Source organism: Talpa europaea (assembly GCF_964194135.1).
Source record: "Talpa europaea genome assembly, chromosome: 7".
NCBI lineage: Eukaryota > Metazoa > Chordata > Mammalia > Eulipotyphla > Talpidae > Talpa > Talpa europaea.
In genome coordinates, this window is record NC_140074.1 from 118,363,805 (window position 1) to 118,376,781 (window position 12,977).

At 59.3% G+C, this 12,977-nt stretch overlaps 1 protein-coding gene across 1 annotated transcript; it reads right to left on the bottom strand.

The window, feature by feature from the left end:
• Positions 1-304: 304 nt before the first annotated feature.
• On the bottom strand, positions 305-12,238 carry STAC2 (SH3 and cysteine rich domain 2; the record flags this gene model as incomplete). The annotated part of the gene is made up of 10 exons (XM_084237976.1): positions 305-409; positions 956-1,093; positions 1,460-1,511; positions 1,868-1,965; positions 2,517-2,738; positions 2,827-2,939; positions 3,875-3,965; positions 4,129-4,226; positions 4,582-4,888; positions 12,149-12,238. 10 exons carry the CDS (start codon positions 12,236-12,238, stop codon positions 305-307), a joined length of 1,314 nt encoding a protein of 437 aa, XP_084094102.1.
• Between the last annotated feature and the right edge of the window lie 739 nt (positions 12,239-12,977).

Here is a 12,977-nt window from a genome sequence, read left to right on the forward strand (position 1 = left end):
CAGGGCTGGACTCGGCATGGAAACTGGACTGGGGTACCTGGGCCCTGAGTGGACCTACCTGGAGCTTCCCCATTCCTTCCCATTTTCTCCTCCCCCACCCCCAAGTCCCAGACGAGCCACCCCTTCAGGGCACCCCACTCAAGAAATAAGACCTTCCTTAGTACAGAAGCCTCCCAAGCCATGGTGAGTGGCCCCCAGGAGAGAGCAGAGGGAAGAAGTGTGTTCAGGTGCCTGCTCCCCTCCCGGGGCCAGAAGCAAGGGCTGGGCATGGGCAGGAGTGGCATCTGGGTTCTCTTGGCTCCTCTCATATCTCAGTCAGGGCATCAGCTGGCACCAGGCCTCGCTTCTTGCCACTGCTGACGCGGATGAAACCGTCAGCATCCTTACTCCTGCCCACACCTACACAGATCTGCGCGGGAGAGACATGGTGCTGAGGCCTGGCGCGGCCTGCAGCCCTGGCCCAAGTCCGAGTCTGTCCCGCTGATGGGTCCCGGGGGCCCACCCCGGGGATGACAGGACCAGCATCAGATGTGGCTGGAGCCCTCGGTTGAGATGACGGGAGCAAAGCCCAGGAGGGTGTACGGCAGCAAGACCAGGACATCGGCGGTACCGAGCAGCATTTCAGGACTGGCCTTCAGGATCAGCCAGCTGACGCTCAGGCCCCACTCCCATTTCACGCCAGGGAACAGGGCAGAAGGACTTGCCTACACTCACACAAGTCAGAGGCAGAGCCAGCACTCAAACCCAAGCCTCTGGACTCCTCACCCAGCGCTCTTCCCCTCTCCTAAGCAGTCCCTGCCAGTGTTGGCCACCAGCCCCAATTCCCCAGCGGAGGGCCACAGGAGGGCCTGCAGTCCCACTGCTTCTAACCTGCCTTCCCTCCGGCATCCTCCTGGGGGCCCTCACCTCTCATCCACACCCAACATCTCTGGGCACTGCCAGGCCTGCCACTCACCTGGTTCTCCTTGAGGCTCATGTAGCCCTGTTCCTTGTTCCCAGAGAAGGGTTGGCAGCAGCGCCAAACATTTTCACCTGGTCTCACCCGCTGCACAAAATTGGCTGGGAAAAAGCCAACCCGGTCGCCAATCTTGCCCTGGAGGTGAGGCTGGCAGTGAGCACCCGTGCCTCCCGACCCCACCACTTTCTCTACACCAAATTCCCACTCAGAGCAGAGGCCATCATCCTCCAGACCCTGAGCTTTCTGTAGTCAGGCCCCAGCCTGGTGGCTCCTGGGCTGGGAGGTCACGAGGCAAGCAGCGAGACTAGGACAGAGCAGGGAGCAGCAAATTGAGAGCCAGCGCCCCCCACGCCCCCACCCCTGGTTTCCGGCTTCCTTAGGGTGGTGGCAGGAAGAAAGGAGGTCTTTGAGGCCTGGAGAAAAGGGGGGCAGTGCCCATTGAAGGTAAGGACTGCTAAGGTGCCTACCAGGGCCCTTCCGCTCCCCACCCTGCCACATCACCTTCCACCAGTCCTCATTAGAGTCGTCCACGAGCATGATCCGGTCTCCAGGCCTGGGGAGGAGACAGCTGTGGAGCACGTGTGCAGGAGGAACCCGCCCCTCCCAGACAGTTCCGGGCACCATGTCCCCTGCATGCCCCTCTCAGGCACAGCGGCCACTCCCCAGGACAGAGCCCGGGAAGGGGACAGGAGACATAACGTGGTGGGGTCGGGAGGCACAGGGGCTCACTGCCAGCCTCACCTCTTGGCCGCTGGGCAGCTCTGGCTCCTCTCTGGGCTCAGCAGCCTCAAGTGTGCCAGAAAAATCCTGAAGCGCCCCCTCCCACTCACATTCCCAGGTGTGGTGGGTGAGGCCCTGAGGTTGGAGCCAGGTGCTGCCCAATGGGGCGGCTCCACAGAGGGGACTTACTGCAGAGCTAGGTCGTTGTTCTCCTGGGGCAGAAACTTGTAAAGTGCGACGTAGGAGTACATGGGCCCCAAGTCCTTCCGCAGGAGGGCTCTGGGGGGCTGTGGAAAAGCTCTGGGTCAGTGATCAGGAAAACACCCCACTCACTGACCCACGGCCCACCTTCCGGACGGTGCCAACCTGGGGGACTAGGAGGTGGGGCACAGTGAGTCCAGGGTCAGTGATAGGGGGTAGATGAGGCTGGAACCCTCGGTTGAGATGACGGGAGCAAAGCCCAGGAGGGTGTACGGCACCGCAGCAAGACCGGGACATCAGTGGTACCGAGCAGCGAGCAGCATTTCAGGACTTGCTCTGTCCACCCACCCCGAGGGGGACTGGGCCAAGGATGGAGGGGGACATGCTCTTCCGCCTGCTGTATCCTGGAAATGCCCACCCTCGGAGGAGCACTGTGGGTGCAATAGGTGGTAGGAGAGATAACACCCCTACCCCTGGCATATTCACCCTGGCATTGTCCAGCCCCGTGGCCTGAGGATAAATGATGGGGCGCTGATGTCCCCATTGACCATGCTCTCACCCACCTATGGACCAATGACAGTGAGAAGTGACATTCCATTCCCTAGCCTGCCGGCGCTCAGTGTCAGCGTAACCTCACCTGCTGTCCAGGGCTCTTGTCCTCTGGTCCTGACCCTTCACTCTCAGCTGGGGCTGTGAACACTGGAGAGATTGGGGGTGGGGGCTGGAGTGTGAGGCAGCAGGGAGCACCCACACTGTGCTCCATTCCTGCCCCTGAGCCCCACTCACCACTGTCATTCGGGCCCTCTTCTGAGCTGCGGATGCTGCCTTCCCCATCCTCAGTCAGCTCGTCCCGCTCACTCTGGGGACAGAGAGGGGAGGGTTCAGCCTCTGGGCTCTTGCCTTCAGTGCCCCCCACTCCTGAGGCTCCCCACTGGTGTCCACCATACCAGGCTTCTTGTGGGGGACTCGGAGGTGCTGCTGAAGCTGGAGCGGTTCATCAGGGCCAAGGAGGTGCCATAGCGTAGGGTCTCGTAGACGGGGTCCACTTTCCCGCTGGCCCCTGCTGACAATGCACCCTCAAGGCCGGGCACCCAGTCGCCAGTTCCGAATAGCAGGCTCTGGCTGTCCCACTGAACTCCCCATGTCTCCCTTGCCTGACCTCCGAGGTCTCCCCATCCCAGTGAGGATGTGTGCCCATCCCTGTTGCCCTGCAGAAGTTCAGAGCAAGCCTGACTCCTCTCCTCATGCCCACACCCATCACCTAGTCCCACTTCGCAACATTTCTACAATCTGCCCAACTTTTCGCCATCTCCACGCTCCCAGCTGGGGCCAAGCTACCAAACTCTCCCAGCAACTGTCACGGCCTCCCAACTCGCCTCCCTGCTTCCACACCAGACCCCCCAATCCGCACAGCAGCCAGCATGCTCTTGTAAAAACACAAAAAAATTTCCCTCAGGATGCAAATCCTTGGACAATCTAAAGCACAATTCTACACTGGATCCCAAGACCTTGCACCCATGTCCCACTGCTCCCCTTGCACCCTCACTCCTCTGGCCCCACATGCCTCGTCCTTCCTGCCCCCTCCCTGCCTTGGGCCACCCCCTGCCTGCCTTGCCCTCCCCTGTCTAATGCCTCTTCCTTCAGCATCAGGAAGCCTTGCTGACTCTGCAGATGAGGGCAGCGCCTGCTGCAGACTTTCTTCAGTCCCGCTCCTTGTTCGAGGCATTCCCCAAATGATGATTCACTGGTGACTTGTGCTATTATCCGTTTCGCATCTACCTCCCTTACTAGACTACGACTGCAGACTGCACCTTCCCCAGTGTCTAGCAGTGCCTGTGCTGTGGGTGCTCAGGAAATAGTCTGTGAATGGATGAAAAACAAACCCTACATCAGGACAGGAGCACCCACAGGAGGGAGCTCAGGTCCCATCGAAGGAGTGTGGGGTTTGCTGTCACATCACAGTGGGTCAGGGCAATGGGCGTGGGGGACACTCACCGGCGGGTGGAGACTCTTTGCTTGTGGCGCAGGCTGGCAGCGGCTCGTGCACCAGGAGCGGGGAGCTGAAGTTGCGGCGGAAGGAGGTGGACTGTGGCAGGAGGGGGCAGAGAGGGCGTGGGCGGGTCACAGCCTGAGAGCTCAGTCTGCCCCCAGCCCAAGGCCCACCCCACAGGGAGACCCAGCCTTGAGGGCCACTCCCCGCTTGCCAGTCCTGGGGCACTGAGCCAGGGACTGGAGTGGTCCCCACTCACCGTCTTGCCTGGGCATTGCTGATGGGAGATCTCCTCAGAGCACCAGAGGTGGACGCTGACTTTGCATGTCTTGCACCGCAAGCCCTGCTTGGAGTTTCCTGGGGAGGATTTGGTGCAGCAAGAGAGGTTGGTCATGTGAGGATACATCCATGGGTAAGGACCAAAGGAGGCAGGCAGAGATATGGGGGAGAGCAGGGGTTTGGGCATCGCACGCCAACCTTGGGGAGCCAGTGCCTATCCCTCCTACAGCTGACCCCAAAGGCTGACTTGTTAGTAAACACAGCAAAGCTGACTACCTCCGCCCACCCCAAGGGTGTTCACTTGTCTGCCCAGGGTGAGGGGCACAGCTGGATTAGAGGTCCCAAATAGCAAGAGCCCAACATTGAACAGGTGCATAGGCCCTCTTCCCACACACGCCGTGGACCCCGCCCTTGCCCCGGGCCCAGCACTTACCCACGATGAGCTGGTGGCACAGCTCACAGGGGCTAGCCCGCTTGAAGATGTGTTCCTGGAAGCTGTGCAGCCTCACTGGTTTGAGCGGTGCCAAGGGGCGAGGGATCAGGCAGGGGGAGGGAGCCGGGGTGGGCAGACGGCTGTCTGTGGATGCTGGTGGTGGGGAGGGAGGGGGCAGCGGGGTTGGGGGCGTCAGCAGCACCTCGGTGGGGCACTTGAGCTCAGAGCCCGAGCGAAGGAAGAAGTTCTCCACACTCTTACTTCGGAGGATCGTCTTGAGGGAAAGTGAACGCTTGAACCGCTGGAGCTGTGAGAGGAAGAGGGGCTGTGATGGGGCATCGCCAGAGGACTATCCCCTCTGCCATGTCTCCTAGGTCAGAGGCGTGTGGGACTGAGGGCCAGAGGTGAAATGAAGTACTGAGAGATTGGATACCAAGTTCCAAAAAGTAGGTCACAATCCCAGACACCTATAGGAGCCAGGCAGATAGCTTCTGTGAGGGAAGTTCTGGTTGGACAGACATCAGTTAGGAGTGGTGGGGACTGTGGCAAACAAGGAGCAGCTACTACTGCTGGTCTCCTCTAGCCAGCTGAGGTTCATTCATATGGCCAGGTTTTCCAAATTATCAAAGGAAATCTAGAATTTTATGTGAAATTGAATAGAAACAAATACAATTAAAAAATCTGCCTAATATAATATGTTCATTTGAATCTAGGACTTAGACAATGTGGGCTCTTTATTTTAAGCATTTTAGTTATTTTGTGTGTGTGTAGAAGAGCTGGGGTACAGGCCAGAGGTGTGGGGGAGGGGAGAGGATTCACCAGAGACAGAGTGGGGAGCAGAACAGGCAGATCTACCGAAATACACTGCTGAGGGGAGCAGCGGGAGAGATAGGAGAGGTCTGCAGCATCACATGTCAGTCAGCTCCCTGGTCAGGGATCGAACCCAGGTTGTTACAGTGACAGCACTGAGACTTAACCCCCAGGCCACCAGGGAGGCCCCAAATTCTAAATATTTTATTTCTTTTTTATTTGAGGAAATGGTAATATTCTATTTTTCCTGCCCCTTGTTTTTTTTTTTAATATATAGAGGCATGTTTTATTTATTTGTTTGTTTGTTTGTTTGTTTGTTTATACAAGCACTGGGTACAGTCAGAAGCGCAGGAGGGTGAGAGAATTCACCAGAGCCAGAGCGGGGAGCAGAGCAGGCAGAAGGACCGAAGTACACTGCTAAGGGGAGCAGCGGGCGGCAGGAGAGGTCTGCGCGCCATGTGGGACCCTCCTCCCCTCCGGTGGCCGGGGAGCAGCACGGGAGGCCGTGGGCAGCTTTGCAACCCAGCGCTCAACCGCTGCGCCACCGGGGAGGCCCTGCCCCTTGTTTTTTTCACTAACAGAAAATCTTGGAAATCAATCCATTCAAACACATAGTCTCATCATTCTTTGGCCATTTTGGGGGGCCAAGCAAAACATGCAGGGCCTCCAGTTTTCCACCTATGTTCTTGAACAGCTGGGAGTCGGGGGTGGTCATCCAGGACCTTCATCCTCAGGGATAAGGCTCCCTCCAAAACATCTCTTGGGCCCATCCCTTACAATCACCTTGTCACCTACCCAGTCTTAACCCTCCTTCTGGCCCCAACACACTCCCTATGGCTCAGAGCCACAGCCCCCTATGTCTACCTGTCCATTCCCATCTGCCCTCCATGCAGATGCTAGGGAGGTGACCTCTGATCCTCTGACCCTGCTAAAAGCACTTCATGGCTCCTAAGGACACAGCCACAGCTCTTGCCCTGGCTGAGACTACCTCTCGGCCATACCTGCCCTTCCCACCACGCCTTCCACCAGCAGCCAGATGTGAGGATTCCTGAGCTATCTGTTTTATACCTCAGAGCTTCTGATGGTGTGTCCCCTTCTCTGCTTCATCCCGTGAACACCCTCTGTCCATCAGGGGTTCCAGTGACCCCTCCTCCTGCTGGAAGCTCTCTTGTGCTGGAATTTCATCTAATGGAATTGTTAGGGGGAAAAGGATGTCCCAAAGCAAATTCCATACAGGCTTTGTGGACTCCACCCCCACCCCAGGTCAAAGCCAAAGACACTGGGAACTCCAAATCCCATCACCACCAAAGGGAAGGTGGCTGGGACCCGAGGGTGGGGTTAAGCAGCCAGGTGGATACAAAAGGCAGACACGTGGGCTTTGGGGATCCCCCATTTTGGCTCTCGGCCAGCTCTGAGAGTGACTTTGGGTTTCCAGGTCGTTGGATCAGGTAGGACGCATTAAAGACTTAATTTCCCTATTTTCTCCCTGAGTTGTACATTTTCCTTATTTCTTTTTCTCTTGTAAATAAACCTTTTATTAACCTTTTGTGTGTGTCTGTAGTAGAGTATTCATAAGTCCCTTTAAAGCGCGCGGGTGAGGACCCACAGCCAGGAACCCGTTTAATATCGGGGTTGCTCTATAACAGAACCACTCCCTCTGCTTGTGCCCGCGGCACCTAGACTGCCACCTTTTTAGCTCCAGCCAGGTCCATGTTATCATGGCTCACACCCACAGGAGACTGTGAGCCCCTTGAGGGCAGGCATGGTGGCTTCAAACCTCCCCGCCCTATGGGGTCTCCACACATCGTAGCTTCTCAGTCAAGGTTTGCTGGGTAGATGATAAGCAAGTGGCCAGAATCCAAAGTGGAGCCCGTGTTCTGGAGCTCAGGAATTCTACAGGGTCACACCCTCATGGAGTCTCTCCAGAGTGAGTTCTGGGAAACCCTCTACCTTGGCCCTCTCCTCTCCCACTGAGAGCCCCCTTCTTTCTGACCACTTCTTTCCACCAGTGATAGAAAAAAGAGGATCAGGGGCCTCCCTGGTGGCACAAGGGGTTAAGACGCAATGATGAGGCTGTCTGCAGCCACTGCAGCATGAGTTCAGTCCCCGGCCAGGGAGCTAACCTATATGGCGCGGCAGACCTCTCCTGTCTCGCCCGCTGCTCCCCTCAGCAATGTGTTTCAGTGGGTCTGCCTGTTCTGCTCCCTATTCTGTCTCTGGTGAATCCTCTAACCCCCCACCCCTGCCCCACATCTCTGGCCGGCACCCCAGCTCTTGTATGCATAAATAAATAAATCTTTAAAAAGAAAAAAGAGGATCAGTGGACTGGCTTCAGGCAGAGAGACTTGGCCTGGGTTCTCAGCTGGCACACCTGGTGGCTTGTATTCTGTGGCTGCCAGCCTGGCACTCAGTGCCAAAGGGATGGAAGTGGTGCCCGCTCCCCCCAGCACCAGGGAGTCCAGCAGAAAGCCAAAAGGAGGGAGCAGAAAGGGAAATGTTTGGGCACAGGGCAGTCCCTGGTGTGCCAGCAGGGAGGCCAGGGCCCTCGGGTGTCTGGCAGCCTGAGTTGCCTAGTTCCTTCCAAATGCAGCTTCCTGGACAGCACTGTGGGCTTCTTGGTGTACATATGAGAAGTAGGGTCCCAGATGCCTGGGAGTTGGGGCAGAGGTGGGGATGATTACTTGGAACACAAATGTGTTCTATGGGCTGAAGGTGGTTCTGGGAACTCTGGTGGACCCAGCAACTGAGGGCAGAGAGTGCATGCAGTCTTTGGCAGGATGTGCTGGGGATGGGACAAGGCGAATCCTACTGCCTGAAGCCAAGTCACTTCCTCTCTTTTTCAGCCTCAGTTTCCCCACAGCAGAGAGAAAGGAGGCAGACTCTCTGAGCAATACAAGGCTGAGTCCAAAAAGCAAAAACATAAACTCAGAGCTACAGCAAGGGGTGGTCCATGCCAGAGTACTAGAACTGAGCTGCTATGAGCTAGCATGATCAGCATCTCATTATCCTGAGGTGGCGACCATTACTGTCCCACTTTTCAGATGAGAAACTGAGTCTCATGGGGGTTAAGTCACTTACTGATCATGAGTCCAGCTGGTAAGTAGCAGAGCCAGGACCTGAATCAGTGGCTCTAACTATTGAGCCCAAATAACCAAGAGCAACTTGCTGCCCTGGGCCTGCCTTGGCCCTCAGCTGTGTCCTGGGCCTGCCCACCAGGTCAGTCACGCAAATGAGGGTTAGAAGGGATGTGAAAGACTGGACACCTAGAGAAGTCCCCCCATGCCCTGGTCACATCCCCTAGGCATGGCAACCTGACTCTGAGGGTCACCTCCTGTGACCGAAGCACACCCTCCCTGGGACAGTCACTCCATCTTTGGGCAGCTGCACTAGCTGGCTGGAAAGTGCTTCTCGATATAGAGCTGAAACCAGCCTCCCTGTGATTTCTGCCTGTCAGCCCTTGTCCCTCCCTTAGCTCCAGAAAAGGCAACTCCTTCCTTACATACATCAGTCCTTCAAATATTTGAAGACATCCATCATTTCACCTTCTACCCCCCAGGCTATTATTTCCATAATTCTCACAGGGCGAGATTTCAAACCTCCCTGCTCTCCAGACTGTGCCCTTTCCAGGTCCCCCCTGGCCTCAGCGCCAGAGACTAAAGGCCTCTGGAACAGAATGTTCCCCAGCACCAGGGCAGCCCCGATTCTGCTCACTGTGAACCCCAGATCCCAGGAGGGTGGAAAAGTAGGAAGGAATAATATGCCCTCTGGGGTGACTCGCAGATGTAAAGGACTACGGCTGGGAGCACTTGCTAAATGACTCCATGCCTGCCCACTCTGGAGACATTTGGCTTGGCTACCCAAACCTCATCTAGGTTCAGCCTGGCCAGGTATTCCCATCCCTAAGGCTCCTCGTCCCCAGAAAGGACCTTTCCTCAGCTCCCCTCCGCCCTGCTATCTTTTGGGTGCCCCTGGTGTCCTGGACCCATTCCCTGGCATGGGGAGAAGTTGCCACGTGCCCTGGCAAGCTGGCCCACCTGGGTCCTAGTCCCTCCTAATGTAGCGGGGAGCTCCTCTGGCTTCAGGCCTGGACCACCAGCTGCTTCTTCTGAGTCCCCTCCCAGAGGCAGGGCCTGGCCCACGGGCCCTCCCACCTGCCCACATCCTGGATGTCCCTTCTTTCCTCCATTTCCCCTCACTGCCTGCTACTTCCTGAAAGGGCACAAGCCAGCTGTGGTGGCGGATGTGACACATGCCCAGGGCAGCAGGTTGCTCTTGGTCATCTGTGGCCGTGGCAGAGCTGGCGTGGCAGGGTCTTCCCAAGGATGGCACCAAAGGGAGCAAAAGAAGACTAGGTGTGGCGGGATAGGATGGGGACCGAAACAGCAATGTCGGTGTGAAAAGGGTTGCTGAGTAGCTTGGGTGCACGGGTTGAGACCCGGCCTTAGGGTGGTGAGCAGGAGGCTGGACTTGGGTTGCCAAGAAATGTTTAGGGGCCCCAAATGCTGAGGGAATATTGGCTTCGCTATGTGATGGGTACCAACCTCCTTTGCCTGATGATGGGTATGGAGTAAGCACTCTCCTCTCCCTAGCCTCACCCCTACACTTGGGTCTGGAGACAGACTTCTTTGGGACAGGATGAGGTGGGCGATGGAAGGGCCCTGAATTCTCTCTCTGTGCATCTCTGCCCTCCCCTGTACTGCCCCTCCCAGACCCACAGTCCAGCCTGTGTGGTTACTACTGACAGTCCTTTACTTGACAAGGCTGGGGTGTGGGGAGGGGGGCAAGGGGACAGGGTTCTAACTGGCTTGGCACAGAGCACCCTGGTAAGGTATATACCCCCATCCCCCTGCTCCTGGGATCTCCTGGGCTCAGACCCAAGGGGATGGCATTGGAGGGTCCTTGGGCTGGGAGGAGGGAGATAAAGACAAGCAAGATCCTGACCTCCCCCTCCCCACACAGCTGAGCTGGCAGCCTGCTACTTTGCTGAGGCAGCACTGCCCAGAGCGAGCGCCTGCTGGCACTCCTGCCTGCTTTTGGAGCGCTCTTAAGGAGGGGGGCCAGCAGCCAGACCTGGGTACAGGAAGCAGGGTAGGTCCTGGGAGGCCCCCCCAGTCCTTGGGAAGCAAGCCGGGGGTTGTGTATACAGTCCAGGGTGACTAGAAGGCAACTGAGGTCAGAGGCATTGGAACTCAGGACGGGACCCTCTGCTTGAAAGAAGCTGTCCCACAGACTCTCTGTGATATCCTCCCAACCAAGCCCTTCATTCCTTTCCCAGTAGAGTCTTGGCTCTCTGAGGGGGGAGTTAACTCTGTAGCCTGAGAGGCCAGAGTCTCATCTCAGAAGGGGGCAGCAGAAGGTCAAGTGTGACCCATTGCGTCCCTCTGGGGTAGAGATGGGAAGCCACCAGGGGTGCCTCAGTAAACCCCCACCCTGGTCCTCCTCATCTGCCCCTGGTTGCTCCCAGATGACCTTGACCTTGAATTAATCTTATAACCTGGGGGGGTGGGTCAAGATGGAGTGAGGATGAAGAAGTGCACTGAAAAGACCTAGAGATGAGCTAGCGATACCAGAGGACACCAGAGACCCCACCCGCTCTAGTTCTCTCTGCCCACCCCCCACCCCCACGGGGATAACAGGAGCAGGGTGGAAACAAGATACCAGGGTAGAAGGGAGCAAGAAAAGATCTTGGCCTGGCTTCAGGGGAGGGGGCAGGGCACACCCTTAACAGGGCCCCTCCTTGCCCCAGCCCCAGGCCCCTTGGCCTCACGAAAAACTTCTTGCCGGTCAGTCCTGAGCACCTACAACTTGGGGAGGGAGCAGACAAATTAGAGGGGGGTGGGTGGGTTGACTGTGAGCCGCGGCCTCCCCTCTCCCCATTCAGCGCCGTGAGTCTGGGCCCCGCCTGCCTTCACAGGGGAATAATTTATTCATTGTGACTCCCGCAGGAGTAACAATCATACATAATTAGGGTTAATTATGACATTCATTAATGACGATGGCTTCTCCTTGCTTTTACCCGGACCCTCCCCGCCCTCACCTCGCGCGCGTCCCGCTCCCGGGTGGGGGCTGGGGCTCCGGGTCTGCCGGCTCCGGAGCCGCAACCACAGTCCGCTGCCCGCGCCGGACCGCGCTGCCGCAGCCCCCGGCGCCAACTCCAGAGCTGCGCACCCCGCCGCGGCCTCGCGTCCCGGAGCCTGCCCGGTTGCGAGGCGGGGAACGCAGGACTGCGGCGGGCCGGAGCGACAGCCGGAGAGTCAGAGATAAACACTTAGAGCCGCCGAGAGCCCGGGAGGGACGCACCCCGCGAGACAGCGGCGCAGAGACAAACAGGTGCAGAGACACGTTCGGAGAGACGCGGGCGCGCAGACCCGGCGGGGCGGGAGGGCGCGCCTGGCACGCACCCCGGGCGCGCACCCCGGCCCACCCCGCCCCGCACCGCCCCACGCGCCTCCGCCCGCGCCGCGCCGCTCCCGCCAACAAAGCCGGGCGCCAGCCTCCCCGAGGGTCGCGGCGGCGCGTCCGCCCGTCACGCGCGCTAGGGCGTGTCGTGCCGGTGCGATGGGGGCGCCTGGCGGCCCCTCGTGACCAACTCGCTGCCCCCCGGGCCGCCGCTCGGGACCTCGGGGATCACGCGGATGCCGCTGCCGCGACCCCGGGGCGCCCGCGCCCACGGTGGCCGCCGCGCCAAGAGGGGGCTCCAGGGTCAGGGGCGCGTCGGGCGGCGGTCCAGGCCTCGCCGCTCCGCCCCCCGAGTTACCTTGGTCTCCGGGAGGGCAGAGACGGCCTCCGGGGGGCTGGGGGTGGCCGCGTCATCCGGTTCGTTCTCCTTCTCGCTCATTTCGGTCATGGTTGGGGGCGAGGGGGCGAGAGGGTGCCGAGACCCGACGGCGGGCGCGCGGGGCGCAGGCTGCGGGTGACGCGCGTGTCTCCGGGACCCTGAGCCCTTCTCCAGAGACTGCCCCCCAAGGAGTCCCAGGGGAACCCCCCCAGGCAAAGCAACCCCCCCCTCCTGGACGCGGATGGAAAAAAGTTCCGGGCTTGGCGGGCGCGGGGCGGGCAGCGCACCCAGCCGCGGGCGCGGGACGGCGCGGCGCGCGGGAGCCGAGGGTCTGCAGAGGATGCTGCTCGCCGCGAGGGGAGGAGGGAGGTGGGGCGCGAGGATGAGCCGCGGGAGGGAGCCGCGGAGCCCGCGGTGTCCGGCGGCCGGCTCCGCCGTCCTCTGCGCCCGCCCCCCATCTCCTCCCCCTCCCCCCCGCCGGCCCCAGCCCGGCACCCGGCGGCCCCTCCGCCCAGTCCCCGCCGCCCAACTTTGATTTAGGAGGTCGCCTGGTCCCGCCCCCTCCGCGCCGCGGCTCCCCCGCGCCGCTATGCAAATGAGCTTCTCAGCTATTGGTTGCTGCGAGGGCCGAGAGGCGGGCTGGGCGGAGCCTGGGGGGGCTCGCCGAGATGGGGCGGGGCTTGGAGCGTAGCGAAGTGGGGCAGTTTTACTCCAAAAACCCCCTCCATTCCGGGTGGGGCATGACAGGTAGAGGGAGGTTCGGGATGTCGTTTTAGAGTCTCAGTGGGGTTAAGGGAACAGAAATAGC